Source organism: Notolabrus celidotus, chromosome 5 (genome assembly GCF_009762535.1).
Source record: "Notolabrus celidotus isolate fNotCel1 chromosome 5, fNotCel1.pri, whole genome shotgun sequence".
NCBI lineage: Eukaryota > Metazoa > Chordata > Actinopteri > Labriformes > Labridae > Notolabrus > Notolabrus celidotus.
Genome location: NC_048276.1, coordinates 29,403,943 through 29,422,801, shown reverse-complemented (window position 1 = coordinate 29,422,801; position 18,859 = coordinate 29,403,943). Strand labels below are relative to the sequence as shown.

At 38.7% G+C, this 18,859-nt stretch overlaps 1 protein-coding gene and 1 non-coding gene across 3 annotated transcripts; both read right to left on the bottom strand.

Moving 5' to 3' along the window:
• Positions 1-9,555: 9,555 nt before the first annotated feature.
• Positions 9,556-16,745, bottom strand: LOC117812601. 2 transcript variants are annotated; one of them, XM_034683487.1, is made up of 3 exons: positions 16,569-16,745; positions 16,101-16,162; positions 9,556-13,478 (listed from the first exon to the last, which is right to left on the bottom strand). In XM_034683487.1, exon 3 carries the CDS (start codon positions 13,331-13,333, stop codon positions 10,568-10,570), a length of 2,766 nt encoding a protein of 921 aa, XP_034539378.1. In that variant the 5' UTR covers positions 13,334-13,478; positions 16,101-16,162; positions 16,569-16,745; the 3' UTR covers positions 9,556-10,567. The 2 variants fall into 2 exon arrangements, with proteins under 2 accessions (XP_034539378.1, XP_034539377.1); XM_034683486.1 differs by lacking the exon at positions 16,101-16,162.
• A 1,809-nt stretch (positions 16,746-18,554) lies between these two features.
• Positions 18,555-18,627, bottom strand: trnav-aac. Its single transcript has one exon. It is a non-coding gene; the product is annotated as a tRNA-Val (tRNA).
• Between the last annotated feature and the right edge of the window lie 232 nt (positions 18,628-18,859).

Sequence of the window (18,859 nt, the reverse complement as noted above, 5' to 3'; positions counted from 1 at the left end):
GATCCTTCCCATTAAATTTTGAGCATCTAACTCTTAAATTAAACAACACTTTTTTTTCCTATTTACCACCACATTCACTAAAAAAGGTGCTTTTCGACCGCAGGAACTTTCCCCAGGAACTAGGTACCTTTTAAGGAACTATGCCCATTTCCACAGCAGGAACCAGGGTTTAAATTTAGTTAATTGGTAGTTAATCTCTCCCTGCTCCAGGGTTAGTACTTTCCAAAGGTCCAGAACTTTGGGGGCAGTGCCTGCAAGGCTGAACGTTTCTGATTGGTAGAGTACCTGAAATGTTTTTATTTCACCCTCTGTCCACAATAACATCACACACACCTGTGATTTACTTGGTTTAATAACTCCTGAACATTTGTCTTCTCTGAGCCTGATAGTGTGGCTGCGTCTCTGTCAGCTCCCGTTGTTACAGTCTTTAGAGTGACCCTGTAAACTGGAGACCTTCAGCTGAACATGTCAGTGTTTGTGGAGTTTACAACTGCTGTTTAAACACAGAAGGAGTCCTCGGGAATGCATCCTAGTTTAGTTTTTATTAAAATGTCAATCATATATTTAATGATCAATCAATCAGACTTTATTTATAAAGCGCTTTTCACACAATGATATTGTAACACAAAGTGCTGTACATAAAAGATCCAAACCTCAGCCCGACTCCTAACCCACCCCACAATCCTAAGGTTAAGAACACAATATATGCAACAATAGTAATAAAAACAATAAAAATTTTAAAAATAAAAAAATAAAAAAAAAGAAGTTGCTGAACAAACTGAGGCTCTCATGATATCTTAATGAGGAAACACTTGAGGTAAAATAAGATGTTAAATCTTATCACAGGCAATTAAACTCACCAAAATAAAATACATTTCTAAGATAATATTACACTAAAATATTAAACCATTAAAAGGAAACAAGATGCTATACTTAAAAAAATAAAAAAGAAGTACACAAATAAATAAAATAGAATAAAAGTGACTAAAATTTGAACTAGATAATAAATAAATAAATGAATAAAACTGTTATAATGTTACAATGTTACAATGTCATTTAGCAGACACTTTTATCCAAAGCGACGTACATCCAAGATATATATTATAAGAATGAAAATCAGTTAAAAGTGGGACTAAAGTCATCTAAAGACGTTTGTGAGTGATACGTCTGGAAAGTCTCCAGTTAACAGGGTTGCTCTTTAAACTGAAACACCGGTCGATCTCTGCCATTGCTTTTAAAATCCCTTTAAGTTCAGTGTATACGGCTTTGCTACTCGCACTTGTCTCTCTCCAAGTGTTGATTCAGTGAATCATAAAGCACGATCAAAAACAGCACAAGAGTAATCTCCTCCATGCTAACAGGCTAAAAGGGGTGTCACTCTTGATGATGCTTGTCCGTCTCCTTCTATGGTGTCACCTTTATTATATGACCTTCATGTCTTTCTTACTGCCCTCTACTGATCTAGTGGTGCTGTGACATTACTTTTTTTCTCTATAAGCCGAAACGCAGAAAACAACAGGCCACAGGAACCATTTAGTTCCTCGAAGGGGAACACAACTTCTGGTTGAAAGGCACATAAAGGCATCCATCCAGAGGGCACTTTTTAACTAGGGGGGCAACACGAGGGCAGTTGTCAAACATTTGTTTCACTAAAGTGCATCCAAAGGGCACTCTTTTGCACTCAATCCCCTGGAGAGGCACCCAGAGAGCACTTTATCAGATATTATCCTCATCCAGAGAAGGCATTTTGACGTCGGTCGGGTAGTTTTCTGACATGAGGGCACCATGTCGGATATTTTTAGGGTTCTTTCAAACACTTTGTTGTTGAATGAAAAGAGACGTGCTCCTTCTTCAACTGAAAATGTGTTGAAAACAAATCCTCACAAATCTCACATCACCACAAACAGAAGTCTCTTTGCAGCTTCTCATGTTCCGTGTTGTCTTGGCGAGGATCCCTCGGCTTATCCATGCTTTTTCCCTCCTCCTCAGAGTCCAGACTCACAGAGGATGAGGAGAAAATGATGAATGAAAGCTTTGATAGCGTTTTGGAAGCAGATTCAGGAGGCTCGTCTTGGTTTTGATTGGCTGTCACTGTAAACTGGGATAAAGCAATAAAGCACATGTTGACTTTCATTCACGTCTGCAGATAATTCCCGGGATTAAAGTCTGTAAATTTGAGGGAAACACAGACATGGAGGGTAAAACTCTTAAATCCTGTGAGCTTTTCATGCAGGTAGCTGCGCGGCTCTGCGGGCTGTGTGAATAAAATATTTTTATTGAAATATTAGGATGAGCAGCGCTGACAGACATTGGTCCCTGCAGATTATGTCACAGCTCTGCAGAGTCCTGAGAGTCTCTGAGCAGATTACGAATCAGGCTGAAAATAAGTGGGAGATGTGTGGGAGAGCAGCTGGAGAGGTGACGAGCGTGTGTGCGTGTGTCCATATGTCAGCGCAGATGAGGCACTCTTGGGACCATGTGTGTTTGTGTTTGTGTGTGTGTGTGTGTGTGTGTGTGTGTGTGTGTGTGTGTGTGTGTGTGTGTGTGTGTCTGTGTGTGTGTGTGTGTGTGTGTGTGTGTGTGTGTGTGTGCGCGCCTGGGGAGTCAAGTTTTCTGTTTGTCAGTTGGGCCTACAGTGCACTTATAACCTTTCACGCTTACATCAACGACACACACGCACGAATGTATCGTATTCGTCACTAGATTTCACACAGGTGAGGAGAAGCCGTCACAACCAGGTGAGGTTTTTTATATCACTCCGTTGCACAAGTTTTCAGGGGTTAAAAAAGTAGAGAGAAAAGATATTTCTGCCTCGACTATTTGAAGACGATGATTTAATATTTATCCATGATCCTGATTGGTCAAACGATCATAATAATGCTAATTATTTCTGAACAGCAAGAGCAACTTCAAATAACACCAGGCGAAGAAGTCCGGTACATTTATAAAGTTCATCACTTCACCTCTTACTGTTGACACTGTGGTAAAAACTTTAGCTTCCGACAGCATCAGTAAACAACACGGAGGAAATTTCTATTATGTCTCTCAATTTATAAGGAGAGCACGAAACTTTAGATTCAGGGTTAATGTCTGACGGTGCGAGATGTTAAAACTCTTGAGGAGCTGCGTCAGAGAGATGTTTAAAAAAGTGTAGAAAATAGACCAAAAGAAAGTAAGAGAGAGGATAATGCCAACAAAGTAAAAACAGAATAAAATGAACAGCATTAATAGAAATATGACATTAAGCATCAAAATATAAAACATTGTTCAATATAAGATCAATAAGAGAGAAAGAAATAACAGATTCTGCAAAATTGAGAAATAGAAATGTTAAAAAGAAATTGAATATCTCAAAAAGGAGTATAATTTACAATTGCTGGTTTGTTCTGAATCTGTTAAGACTGCTAATTGAAAAACGCTGATGTTGAGACTTGGCTGATAAGAACACCTTCGACATGGACGTGCCACCAAGTGTCAAAACTGGGGGACTACTTTTTGTTTGGCTCCATTAATAATTCAGTGAATTCAGTCAACATGGAGCGGAGCAACCAAGTTTGGATCTGTTTTTTTAAAGTATCCCACTTTTATTTTGTGTTTTTACACGTGCAGTGGCGGATCTTCCGTGGGGGCACAGGGGGGCACCCGCCCCCTTCTGCGATCTGATTGGCCCCCCCATGTGCCCCCCCAAATTTCATTGGATCTTCATGCTGTCAATCAATGTCGCTACCTGCCATTCTGTGATCAAGCTGAAAAACAAAACCAAAACCCTATATCTGATTTTACAATGTTCATTCCATTAAGGGGCTCTTAATTTGAAATTCAAACAGGAAATAGCAGCAGCACACCAACGCTAACTTTATAACACCAACACAGTCGTGGACTTCAGTCGCGGAGCTCAGTCTGTTCCAGGTGAGATCACTAGATCCATGAATCTTCACTCCCTAGGTTTATAAGAACTTTTGCATGTTTCTCTCACTACAACGTTTAGCTTACTACTTTTATTGTTGATTTCTGTAAGTTTGCATTAGAAACAGTGAGCTACTGGTTTAATTTTGACATGCAGAGCAGCAGACACAGACCTCCAGGTGATGTGGAGAAAATGTTATACATCTGCTCTTTATGCTTTGCTGTAAAAAGTATGATAGAAGTTTAATTTAGAAATACAGTTAACAAAGTTTTGATGATGCGATTTAATTTTGTGTCAAAGATGCGGCCAGGAAAGACACCACTGACTCTGATACGGATTCAGATGACAGCATCAGTAGAAACACAAGCACCCAGTCAGCCATGTGCTGCACCTAGAGGTCCCAAATGCAGACTATGGATTATTAACCCACCATGTAGCAATATGTTATTTGCTCTTTTGTATTTCTCACCTGATAGAATGTAGTTTATATTAGTTCAGTTTTTCTGATAAAGGATCAGACTTGGCCACCTCAGGATGTTATTACATCATTTGCATTGCTTAGAGATCTGTTCACGAAATGCTTTGTAATCTACATAAGATACTTATGCTTTGAAAATAATTTGGTCTGATATGATATCTTATTTTTAAAAAGTTTAATTTTCTCAAGTCCTTATAATTACACTCACTTCCTCTACATCACAAAAATACAAGAGCATGAACAAACCAATACTTTTAATTTCTGCTGCACAAAATGTCAAACAGGTGATCATACAGCAGAATCTTACTTAACTGGTTGCAAAAAGTAAAACATGCAAATGAATTCATAAGATTGAGTCTATTGTGCATCACAGAATATCTACTCTGGGTAAGAGAGAAATGTTTGGGTTGCTTAGCAACAGTCCAGTCCAGTTGTGGAACTACAGCTCTAAGTTGTTTATCATTACTTTTTACTAAGCAGTCATAATAAATATTATTGCTCTCTCTGTGAGAATGCAATTTGTTCTGATTATTTTGTGAGCAATAATGTTTGGTATAGAAGCTTGTGGTATGGCTGTCTGGCAAAACTGGATTTACTTCCAGTGTGCATGAAGCAGAGAATATGTCTAGCCTTCATTCATTTGTGTAATTAAAGAAAGATGAAGACATCAAAACACTGTCTTCTGTACTATCTATGACAACTGAGTGTAAGTACTTAATGGTCGATAATGTTGAAGTCAGCGCTGCCTTCATTTCTGTTGTTTTTAGATGCCCCCCCTGATTTAACTGTTGTACCCCCCTGTGCCCCCCACCTTAAAATAATCTGGATCCGCCCCTGTACACGTGGACATCATGTCGTGATTCCAGAATCAGGGATAAAGAGATTAATGAGATTTGAGAAACCTAATTTTTCTTCCCAGATAAGAGGATACAGTAGCACGTGTGCGTCTTATCCCGGTTTCTGACGGCTGCAGAATACCTGTACAGCGGAGTGACATATCAGCAGAACAAACATGGCGCCAGCTACAATCTGTCCATGCAAACGCATGTTTTTATCCAAGTATCAACTTTAATCTTCCTCTCAGCTGCTTCTAAAATGCTTAGTTATTGATATCCATCTGTGCGTGCACAAGGACTTCAATTTCCCCGTTATGAGCCTCATCCTGGATTTGATCATACTCAGGATGTGGTGTTTACATGCAAACAGACACCTGGTTCCTCATAGCCCTGTATTCATGATAAACTTGTATCCTGGTTTCTGATTAATGCTCTTATCTGTGCAGGCATCAGCGATCTTCATTTTTAACAACACAAACTGCAGCAAATTAGAAATCTGAGAGAAATGAGACAAAAGTGTCTTATTGCAGATACAGATATGTCGTAGCCACATCATTTCCAGAAACAGGAGAAGAGTGCAACAGCAAATGCTAATCATGACCTCGACTCCAACTGCTTACAACAGAGGACAAGAGAGCAATGGATGGAGATATGCAGCCATAAGGCAGATGCTGTCGTTGCTGCCGCCCTGTTTGTTTTGCTGATTTTTCACTTTGCTAGTCACGTCTGTGCAGGTGATTCTTACCGTGTTCAGAAGTAAGCGAGATCAGGTTTCTTAAGAAGTTTCTGAAAACTGGCATCATGGTGGAGTTGAAAGGTGAAGCAAGTCTGAAGGGACCTTGTAAACCTATTATCCAGGATTAAAGGATAGATAAAAACACTGAGTGGTCAGGGCCAGAGCATGGGTTAGGGTTAGATTGAGAAGAGGCTCGAAGGTTAGGGTGAGGCACAAATCCTGAGGGGTTAGGGTTAGAGCGAGATGCTTCAAAAGGTTGACGAAAAAACAGGATACTCAAGTCTGTGTGAACCAAGCAGCAACCTCCGGTCTCAAAATATGAAGCCCATGCAGAAGTGTTATAAACTGCAATTCATTGAGAATCCGCTTGAGGCTGGCTGCAGAAACACCGGAAACCACATACACACCAATTCAAAGAAGACGATCTTTACAGCAGAAATAAACATGTTTACAGCCTGATTTAAAAAACGGAGACTCAAACCCCGCCTCTTTAGCTCACACTACTTTTGGTTGAGTTCAACATTTCCAATATGGCTCCTGCCAACGATTGGCTTCAAAACAGCGCTCAGGAACAGATGGGTGATGTCACGGATACTGCGTTCATTGTTTATACAACCTATAGTGTGAACGCACTCTAATCTGCTGTACAGAGATGTGGAAGCTTTAGCTCGTTATAGAAAGGTTTCTGAATTGTTGGATCAAATGAGATTGTACCTGTTTAAGTTGCAAGTGTTTAAAATAGGTCCACAATGTTAAAAATCGGAGTAATATGATGTCACAGGTTGTTGTTGAAATGTAGTGATCATAATCATCTGAACAGAATTTCATTCAAAACTGGTATTATTTCAGATATCTGAAACAGAAACCCTCCGCCTCACAGAAAGCGTCTCGATTCCTCTCACCTGCAGTCGTAATGAGGCCGGGATTTTACAGCCAGGAATTTTCTCCCGTCAGCCATTATTTCTGTTCTGAATGTCCGGGTCTGTCAGGCGGGGGGGAGGCGTGTGGTAGAGGAATGTGGCGGAGGCTGACAGTGATGTTTCTGCATCAGGTAATAAAGGAAGAAAAAGAAGGACAGGTACTTCAATGAAATATTTATTTATTTTAACTTTCCCTTTAACTGGTTTGAGTTGGATTTATTTAATTCAGTGGTCTGAACTTGGGTTTTTAAAATTTGCAAATTCAAAACAGAATGCTTTTAAAGCTTTAACTGCATCACTGAAGTTCAGCCTGTAAAACTGCTTAAAGTTAAAGGTTTGTAATAAACTGTGAGGAAACACCAAATCCATCAGCGAGACACAAACTGTGTTAGAGCTGAAAACACCAGAAGCATCTCTGGATGTTTTCTCTGACTGCTGAGGAAGCTGAGAGTCAATAAAACAAAATGAATCCTGATAACCTCCTAAAGAGGTGGAGGAAATAACACTTACTGTGACAGAGGACAGAAGAAAGGCGATACGACACTGACGTTTGAGTACAGGATAACTAAATACACCATTACACTGCAGAATCTCCAGTTGTACCAGGTGTTTGTTTCATTTGTAGTCAAGGTATCTTATTACCTCTGTGACGGTGAAAGGAGGCAAATCCAAACAGATGCAACGACAGAATCACACTGCAAATGAAAAGAAAGAAAACGTGCCGTAAACACAAAAAACAATGCAAAATCAAACACAAACAATTAGAAAACAGCTGCAGAAGAGAAATGCTGCACATCAAGAGGTCACGACCAACGTGCTCCAAAAGAGTGATGCATCTTTCTTAATCTGAACTTTAAATTAAGTCAAGTTTACATCCACAAATCCATCCATTGAGTTTCTCCTGGGTACCCATGGTCAGGTCACGGTAGCACCAGGTCAAGGAAGTCAACTCAGACATCCCTCACTACAAGGACTCTTCCAGCTTTGCCTGAGGGACCCCAAGTATATATAATTCCTCCTATGAGCTACCACACGGTCTCTTTCTGGTTGGAAAACCTGTAAGGGGACTCACAGGTGAGGGTTTACGTCTTTTATGTTAATTCTCCTGGTTTAAAAGGACTTTAATCTGCATGTGCTGCTACTTTCACTCAAACAAACATGATTTATTCTACACAGATTGCTGTTTATCACCTAATCTTCTGCTAAACTCATCCAAAGTTGTTGAGAAACCTCTCAGGCTCTTCAGTCCAGAAGAAGACCTCTGGCTCCACCTGGTGGTTACTGGGCAGAAGATAAAAAATACTTCATTGAAGAAGAATCAGAGCACATGTTCAGGTTTTATTTTTATTTTTTTTTAGTCTGAACATGGTTCCTTAATTCATACACACATTTGATTTGGGATAAAGTGAGGCTTTAATAACTCCACTATGCCATGTGATGTCACATTTACTAAAGAAATGATCATGTACAAACTAATTAAATGTGATTATTAAAAAGAGCCTGGTTGCATTTCTTTCACTTATTGAACTAAATCATGAAATGCACACAAGAGTTCAAATTTAAACTCTTAGGCATGATATGAATCATAATAAACTGATAAAATCATAAAGACGGCTTTAAAGTAGACAGTTCAGCCATTTCTTCATTTATTAATATGAATTAAAATATTTCAGATGTGTTTGAAATATGTTTTTTAAATAAAAATTTCTGCAGGTTTTAAGAGTTTTCAATAAAAAATGAAATAAAAACATTGTGGTTACTCTACCAATCAGAAACGTTCAGCATTGCAGGCCCTCCCCCCCCCCAAAGTTCCTTGAACTTTGGAAAGTACTACCACCTAACCAGGAGCTTTTCAGGGAGAGATTAACTACTCCAGGGCTAAATTTAGACCCTGGGTCCTGCTGTCGAAATATACAGTGTTTTTTGATGACAGGAACTTCTCCAAGGAACTAGGAACCAAAATGCAAAGAGTTCCTCAAAAGGTTCCTAGTCCCTGCTAACAAAAGCAATGTATGTTTCGTTGCAGAAATTAGGGTCTAAATTTAGTCCCAGGGTAGGTGACCTACTTGTTGAGATGTCCCTGCTGAGGGGGCGGGGGGTAAATGTACCGGACTTCTTTCCCTGGCGTGATTTGACATCACTCTCACTGTTTATAATTAGTGTTATTATTATCGTTTGACCAATCAGGATCCAGGAATAAATTATTAAATAATCGTCTTAAAATAGTCGAAGCAGAAACATCTCAGCTACCTGCCTGAGGGGATCAGATGTGGAAAATCAGAGACGTCTTTTAAATCACTTCTCAAAACATACTTTTATGGACTTACTGCATTGGATGTTTGTCTTCCTACTACCTTTTGACATATTTTAGTTTTTATTGCTTGTTTTTTTCATCTTTCTTGCTTTTGGTTATTTCATCACGCACATTATCCTGAACAGTTACAATGTTTTATTCACTTCTATTGCTTAAATTTCTTCAACTACTTTTACTTCTTTTTCATCAATATGGACGCTGTGATCAAGCAACAATATAACAGCTGACATTTAGGACGCTTTTTTGCAATAATTCCTGGATTTTTATTCTCAATTTTACCAGACGTACCACATCAGTACATCGTTATTTGAAAAATCTGATATTAAAGCAAACTGAGGAGAACAAATCTGCACCAGACAAATTATAAGGATTAAGACATTTTAGTGAGCAGCAGAGAGAAAAATCCAAACCAAACATTTTAAATAAAAAACCTTTACATCCAAGATGGGTACGTTGGAATCATCCACATTAATGTTCAGACAGCTTAAAAAAACAAATGTACTGATGACTTCAGAAACTTTATATCACATTAAACAAGTAAATGCTTTGTGTGTGCTGATTAAAGTCTTTATTACCTTCCTAAATTTTTATGTATAAAAAAGATATCAATATTTAAGCTATAAATTTATTAGTACAAAGTCTAAGTTTGAGTCTGCTTATTTACAGCTTTATTGTATTATATTTATGACTTTACCACGTAAATTTACAGCTGTAATCTAAATTTATGAGTAAAATCATACATTTAGTACTTTTCTTCTCTTACGACCTTGTTCGCGTAAATTAACAACTTCATTCTTGTAACTTTACCTCAGAAATTTAGTTGTCATCTTGTAAATTTTCGAGTTTGTTCTTCTAAATTCACAAGATAAACTAATAAATGTACTGCTTATTTATCTTACGACTTTATACTCATAAATGTAAGAATAACATTTAAATATACGGCTTTAGTCTCATAAATGTACAACCTTACCTTGTAAATTACCTTTAAATTTAAAAGAATAAACTCCTAAATCTACTCCTTTTTTCTCTACTGCGTTTGTTCTCGTAAATGTACGACTTTACCTCATAAATGTATTGCTGTAATCTTGTAAATTGAGTGTTTCTTCTTCTAAATTTACGAGGATAAACTCATACATTTACTAGTTAGCAAGTAGCAACAAAAAACAACTCTTGCAAGTCACTGTACGGATATGTTTTCCTCGCTTGTCATTTCCGGCTCAAGCCTTGACCATACTGGCCTCTGCTGAGTCGTAGTTTTCTTGTTAATTTGTTATGAGTCATTAGGTTTTTATTTCCTCCATATGTTAATTAACAGTTTGAGACCTCGAGCTGAAAACGTAACCATGATTCCTATATCAAAAACTGGATTAACAGCTCTACTGTATCTCCACTTCTATGTCAACGGGCTTCAGTTCTCGGACAAACGTGACATCTAAGTTCTCACAAGAATCCAGTTCAGTGTAGTCACACTCCTCTTTGCAGACCATCTTTGAGGATTCAGGGAACTCAAAGGGCAACTCCACTGCTCCATCCAGGTAATTCCCCTTCCTGCTGACTTTACCTGCTATGCCCAACACCTGAGAAGCGATGGACCAGGCGAATTCCACCCTGCGATGGCTCTGAGAGCTCAGATCAAAATTGTACTCCAGAATCTGGTACAGAGTGGGAATGTACTGCGAGCTGTTCCTCAACGCATACTGGTGTATCTCAAAGAGAAGTCCCCTCGTGAGCACTCGTAGATCGAGTTTGGGTTTTCCTTTTGGTTTGGTTCCAACAATGAGGTCCAGTCCGATTTCCTCACAGATACAGTAACCGCTATTCTCATCCGCCACATTCCCGTTGAAAGCCGACAGTTCTTCATCAGACATTGAGTCTTCTGTGTCCGGATCCTCCAGGCAGTCTCTGAATGTTGGTTGTTGACCAAGCTGTGAGTTTACAGTCAGTGGGACACGCTTTTTCAACCATACCTTTGATTTGCTGGAGCTGCTGGGCTTTACCATGACTAATTTATGGATCCAGTACCATTGCTGGATCGCCTTTGAGTCATTGGACTCAGTGTTTTGCAGATCTAGATCAAAATTGTGCTCAAGGATGTCATTAACTGTCTCACGGACGGTTCCACACAGATATTTGACATGGCTGTAGATTTCAAACAAGCCGCCCTTGGTCAAGGAAGTCAGATCAAGCTTTCTGTCAGCGGGGCGTTGATCCGTCGACCACAGGTCCAGGCCTATCTTTCTGCAATACGGATGTGGATCTGATTCTCCCTGTTGGGTTTTTGCAGATGCCGCTGGATCAAGCTTTCCCTTCTGTTCTCCAAACATCCTTCCGGTTTGAAAATCACCGGTCCCGTCCACCATGATGAAAGACTCGAGGAACTTACAGGGACTGTCAAGAAACTCCACTGAGTGTCGGGCAGGATGGTTCTGGAGACACCTTACTTTCGACGACATGTAAACAACAAAGTAGCGCTGGCGCTGCTCATCCTGGTACAGAATGTGAAAGTTGTTCTCCAGAATTTCACACAAGAAACTGTGCACGCTTTTCTTCATGGCAGTTGCAAATTTAAGAATCTCACACAGCATACTGTTGGTGAAGAGCTGCACACACACTTTCTGTTTGCAGCCTGAACCCACGTTAAAGTCTAAACCCATCGCTCTGCAGCTGGCAAACTGATCGGTCACTCTGCTGGACCTCAGGATCTGACGTGAGCGTAGGGCACGTCTGATCCAAAGCCTCTGTTTTGGCGTTATTACATTTTGGTCCAGATTTTTGTCTGCAGAAAACAGTTCAGAGACTTCTGTGAGGGCGGTGTTCTTGTGATGGCCGTCAAAGAGTTTGGAGTCAGAGACGTTTATTTGAGGTTGCACTGAGGAAACAAAAACCTCTTCTTCTTCTTCCTTTATAACCACCGCTAAGGCCGTTTCTTCTGTGGTTGCCGATGTCTTTCCTTCAGCTGCTGTCAAGGTTTCTTCTGATTCTACCCATCTTTCTTCTACTGTGACCTGTGTCTCCTCTGCTGATGTTCCAAATGTTTCTTCTTCCGTTCCTGATGTTGCTTCCTCTGCTCTTGACGTCTCCACATCTGACATCATTTCCATTTCAAAATCCACAGGACACATGTACGACAGATCGTTATCCTGCAGAAACTCTGTCCCTTTACTTTCCCTGTCTCGCAGCGCTGACCGTCTCTTCTTGGGCAAAGCGAGTCTTTCAAGTTCTTCGTAATCTTGTTCAGGATTTTTCCTCTTCTGGTAAAGTTTTTTTCGTTTTTGGCTCAGAGATAGAAACGGCTCCTTTAGAAAAACATCCCTTTCTTCTTCTACTTGGCAGGCGCTCTTTCGCTCGATGATCTTGTTTATGTGAAAACGGAGCAGCGCTTTATTCAGCTCATGACCAAAGTTTAGCTTGACCAGGTCATAAACAATCCCAGGGAGTGTTCCACAGGTCACTCTGGAGAAGTTGAGCAGCTCTAACATCACACCTTTGGTGAGCAGATCAACGTGTAGTTTCTTTTTGGGTGTGTTTTCTGGTTGGATAAATAAAGTCACCCCTAATTCTTTACAGCACGGGAAGGCTTCACCTGTTATTTTTGACCGCGGTCTTCCACGTTTCCTCAGGAACAACTCCTCTCCGATACCCTCGTGATCTTCTGACGTCTGGCTGTTCTTGCTTCCCGCAGAGAGGACTAAGATATCAAAGGTCTTGTCCCTGTAGCTTCCCCGCCGCTCCGATCCAGTCTCTGCTGATCTTTCATCTATCAGCTCTGGTAGAATGAAGGTTTCTTTCCACCTGTCAGGTTTCAACTTGACCTGGCTCCACATCAGCTTTGTTTTATTGTGAACTCTTCTCCTGTAGTCCGAGTATTTTGCGTCATCCATCGCATCCAAGCCGAGGTCAAAGTTCAACTCAAGGACTTCAAATAAGAACAGAGCCTCAGACCTGGTGACACACCTGGCGAAGTCCCAAAGCTCCAGCATCACACCGTTCGTTAGGAGAGACACATCTAACTTCTTCTTTTCCAACGATGCGTTGTACTCTAGGCCGAGCTGGACCGACTCTGGGAACGGGACTTCACTTTTCTGGTACCTGACACCATGTTGGATGCGGCGCTGCCAGATGCTCTCTGTAATTCTGTCCATGGTGACTTCCAAAAACCAAATACACCAGTTGTTTAGAGTCCACGCCCTCGAACAAAACCGGACTGGAACGTCTTCTTTGCAGTGGACACCAAGATGCAGTCTTCACTCGTCTTCATCAGTAACTGCTTCACTGCAGCCTCTCAGTCTGATAAGACAGAACATAGAGTTTGAGTCAGTTATGTTAGATAATTCTGTAAGAGTCTGGTTTCAATTCTAGAGATCTGCTTGTGTCAAAGTTTTTAATTTGTTTGAGCAGTGATCTCACTATTTTGATGGTAACTTCTCCAGTCCCAGCTTCATCAACAGATGAACTACTTTTCTCGTTTTCATATCCAGTTATATTTTAAATATTTGGCTCTCTGGCCTTTCTGTCAAACAAAATGAGTACTTTGAGGAGAAGAAGTTGGACTTTAGGCAGCTGTGACGGCTCTCTCTTTAAATTTTACTTTGGGATTGTTTGAGAAATAGTACAAAGGATATAACAAGAGATTTTGAAGAGTGACTGTAACCCAAATTATTGAGATACTTCTTTCAATATGGAGGCAGAGTTTTAGTATTCACCCATTTCTCTTTCAAAAGACTTTCAATGATACCTTACCTTCAGAATAAAAAACAGATCACATACATTTTACAAGATGCATTAATAATTCCTGAACTGTAACTATTTGTTTTTCATGCCACTTTTTGTAAAAAGTATATTTATTATTTTATAAGTCTTTATCAATGGGAGGGGTGTAGAAGTACATGTATTTGTACCTAACCATTTCAGTATGACACTTTCGGTTCATTGCTGACGCGTACCAAAACGGCACAGAGCATGTTTAAAACCAAAACTTCAAAATCATGTACCGGTTTTGGTATTGGCAAATGTCTCTCTAGAAATACTTTACTCGACATGGGTCCAAATCCTTTCGACTAGATGCTTAACTTCAAACTAGATATGGTTTTGTTAAAGCACCAGTCAACAGCTGTAAAATAATAATAATAATAATAATAATAATAATAATAATAATAATAATAATAATAATAATAATGATAAAAAAACGACTAATTTCATGAAGGATGAGTCTTGATTTAAGAATATTGGATGAATAGTCAGCAGTGACTATCAGATAGTATTTTCACTATTGTAAATATTTGTATAAAACTTTGCCAACGCGAAAGATTGGAAAACAGTCTTTGAACTGAACTAAAGAGTGTTTAGTTTGGATTCCCTGCTTTGCTTTCTGACAGACAGAGTTAACATTATCAGGTATTAGCACTGAAATAAACTACCAGTCAAAAGTTTGGAAAGCCCTTCTCATTAAAGGGTTTGTATTTGTTTTAATTATTTGAAACAATGTAGATTAATACCAAATACATCAAACTATGAAAGAACATATATGGAATTATTGAATGAACAATAAAGTGTTAAACAAAGCAGAATATATTTTAGATTTTAGATTTTAGATTCTGTAAAGTAGCCCCCTTTTTCCTTCATGACAGCTTTGCACACTCTTGGTATTCTTTCAGTCTGCTTCATGAAGTGGTCTCCTGGAATGGTTTCTAATTAACATGAGCCTTGTCAAGTGTTCATTTGTAGAATGACTTGCCTTCTTAATGTGTTTGAGACCATCAGTTGTGTTGTTCAGAGGTAGGGTTAGTACACAATGGATAGTCTTGACTACTGTTGTAATCCATATTATGGTAAAACCAGATTATTTCATAGTTTTGATGTCTTTAGTATTATTCTACAATGTTGAAAATAATTAAAATAAATAAAAACCATTGAATGAGAAGGTGTGTCCAAACTTTTGACTGGTAGTGTAGTTTTAAAAATACTACACACTCATTGTATCTTCTTTTGCCAAACTAATGTTGTTTGGTCGCTTGTTTCAAAATCCCTGACAGAAGTCTAAACTCTGGTAGAATGTTTTTAAAATGTTCAATCATCCAATTTGGAGATGGGAGGTAGTACACCGCATTCACCAACAGATGTCAGTCAAACATAGTCTGTGGTGTTAAAGTTATGAATTACTTTTACATTACATATTTGAATTCATTTTCTGCTTTAGTTCTGTGTCCTCAAGGAATAACATGGACGCTCCAAATGTAGGTCAGTTTAACAAAATACTTTGGTTGAGTATTTTATTTTATACAAATAATTCAACTCCACTACGTATTAGAAGAAAACATTTTGTTGTTTTTTCCCACTACAATTATGTAATGTAACTGATGTTACTTTTACAAATTAATACAGGTGGTTGCATCATCAATAAAGTTGGCAGTTTCAGATTTCAACTAAAAGCTTGATAGACTAACAAAATTAAACTTTAAATACATAAATATGAGCTCCAAAAGATTAAATATTCGTACTTTTTTTTAGCAGTGCTCTAAATAATTAAAAATATACTGTATTTAATGACAAATGTGGAATCATTGTTTGTTTCAACTTTCAAAATCTGGTTTCCTTAATTGTCAACATCTTACTTTAAGAAATTTTCAATTTTATCCCAAAAATCTGTCATACTTTTTCAGAAATCTAAATTGCATGTGAAATACATATTTACTTAACACTCATTCTGGCGATTTGTAAACAGAATTTTAGCCAAGAGGGAAACCCGTAATTTATTTTTAACTGAGTTAAGTGTGACTGCAACTGGCATCAACTATTTTTATCATAAAAAATAACTTTCAGACACAATTTTCCCAAATGGTGAGTCTAGGAATGCATTGAATTTACCTCTGCTTAAAGAAACAATCTCAATAAAAGGTCATAAAAACCAACCTTTAAGTGTTTTTCTTCTTAGCACCTTTGTTTGCCAGTTCTGTCTTTCATCACCCTGAATGCTTCACAAAAGACGTTATTGTTATTATTTTCAATTTCCTTATGTAATTGAGCTCTTCTGAAGGAACTTAGATTTAGAAATGAAGTTTTAAAACGACTATTTTGACAATGTCAGCATTTGTACAATCGCTTAAAAACAAGATTTTTCGAGCGGAGCATGAACGCAACAAAATGGCCGCTACTTGCTAACAAAACTTCACTTTTTAAAGTGAATAATGCTCAAATAAAATATATAACTATGAGACCGTTAAACAGTGACTTCGTAATGGTGTTACATGCGTTAAACAAACTTAAGGTTAAGTCTATGAAGGTAAATGCACCAAAGAGACGGCCATGCTAACGTTCCTCAAAGGACAGCTAACGATACACAAACAGAAACACAGACAAATGATCCGTTTGAAGACTTACCGGAGACCGGAGGAGAGACCGGATAACCCGGGTGTTAATATGTGGAGATAAAGTATGTGATTATAATGTAATTAAGGCCAGGTATCCTCACACGAGGCTGCAGCGCTGCAACACGCTGGCCAAACAGCCGCGACACACATATACAGTCCCCCAGGAGGACGCGTTCAGGGACATCTCGGAACTTCGAGTTCTAACGTTATTGTATCGATAAGCAAAAGGAAATAGCTCATTCAAGTCCGAGTATGTGGACTTATAACATAGTCATATATCATATATTTTTTCTACCTTCCTCTTGTGTTAGCTTTCTGTTACCAACCCTTGTTTTAACGGGTCGGTTTTGACCCGTGTCTTAAATCAGCTGTAAAATACACTAAACATAATTTACTATCATCCAATTTGTTTCCCATCTCTTGGTTACCTTGTTAGGCTTCCTTATCCATGAAAACATTGGTTTTGATATTTTGGTGTGGGCCTCTGGGCCTTTTTTTGTCAGTATACCCTTCGATTTCAATTTTAAAAAATGGTAAACTGAACCTCAAGTGAATCATATAAATAAATTAAATGTTGTGTTACGTGACTATTACTGAGGGGAAATAGAAAACACCTCTGAAATTAATTTAAATTTAAATTTAAATTTTAAACATTTATTTTCCATTCCATTTTTTACATTATTAACTTTAGTAACATCTATAGATGCTACTGGTCAATTTCGACCCATATATAATTACTTCAAGAAAAAGGCAAAAAAGTAATATAAGCATCCAGGTATTCCTCATAAATGTCTTTCCACGTGTCGCCATGGACTTTTCTTCCTTCAAGGTTTGTCACAGCAATGATGACTCTTTTTGGTGACAATGGCATAAATAGTTCAAAACATGTCTTGATGTCACTGACTCTTGACTCTCATCACTGCAAACCTTGTGATTCCAGGGGTCATATTGATGACGTGCAGCAGATGCCCTGCCATGTACATCATGAGGTACTGAGCTCCAAAAGATCTTAACAGTTTTGGACTTGAATCTTTCAGAGGGAGCAGCTTCACCACCAGTGACCTCCTCATCAGACTTATCAGAGGTGTCTGTGTCTTCTGGATGATACTCCACACACTCATCCGTATCGCTATGCTGCTGTGTGTCCTCTCCCTCATTTTCACCAAAAATATTATCCAGAACTCACTGAAAATGTTCTCCTCATTGTTGCATGCTGCAAATTGGAGATGTGCACTCTGCAAGTCGAATGGGGGTCATCCCTATGTTTCCAAAGCCCTATGTTCCAACATTTAGAACATTTTCAAAATTAGGTCTTGTGTTCCTACATTTCCCTTCAATTTAAGCCCTATCCTCCCACAAGATGTTTTGCAAGCACTTTATAGTAAATGAATGAATGAGTAATTTTATTTCAATCAGCAGAAATCTTCACAATCTCAATCATTACAAGAAAAATAAAATAGGCTGATCAAAAAGGGTTTTGGCTGAAGCAGAGCTTATAGATGCCTAAATGTGGGAACATATAGAGCTGTAGGAACAAAGGGCTGTGGGAACATAGGCACGCTCCCAAAATGACCACTCAAATGAGTGAATTGACCTCACATGTCTGGATATGCCCGTCTTTTGTTTTTTGTGCAAGTATATTGGAAAACAACGCAAAATGAGATTCCCCTAAAGCTCACATGATTGGGAGATGAGCTGGCTGTCAGTGTGTTGGCTAACAGTGCATTTATGATTTCAGTTTTGGCTCTAATTATTACTTTTTAATCTTTTTTGTTATAACTGGGTTGTAACCACCCTCACAATACAAAGGTAATAATTTCAACATGAGCATATTTTGTTGAAATAGAGGTTCCTGACAAAGTCAAAAAGCCTTGATGCAATAAACACTTTTATGTGGTTATTTTACGCATTTAAAAAAAATAAAACGGGTCGGTGCGGACCCTAACACAAGAGGAAGGTAAATATGAATAAAAGTAAAGTACACAAACGAAAAACATGTTTCCGCCCGGTCTCGAACCGGGGACCTTTCGCGTGTTAGGCGAACGTGATAACCACTACACTACGGAAACTCCGTGTCTGTGATGCGTTCATGAACAGTATGTAAACTTTCATGTTTCACTCGGATGGATTGAATGAATAACATGTAGAAATGCCCTTTCAAGGTCTTTTAATATATCAATAGTTTTGTGTTTTCCATTTTCACACTTCAATTTCCAGCACGATGGGTCACAAAACTATTCACCATGATGAAGGGAATGAAGTGCTCAAAATGTTCGTTCACTTTAATCTCACTATGCTGAC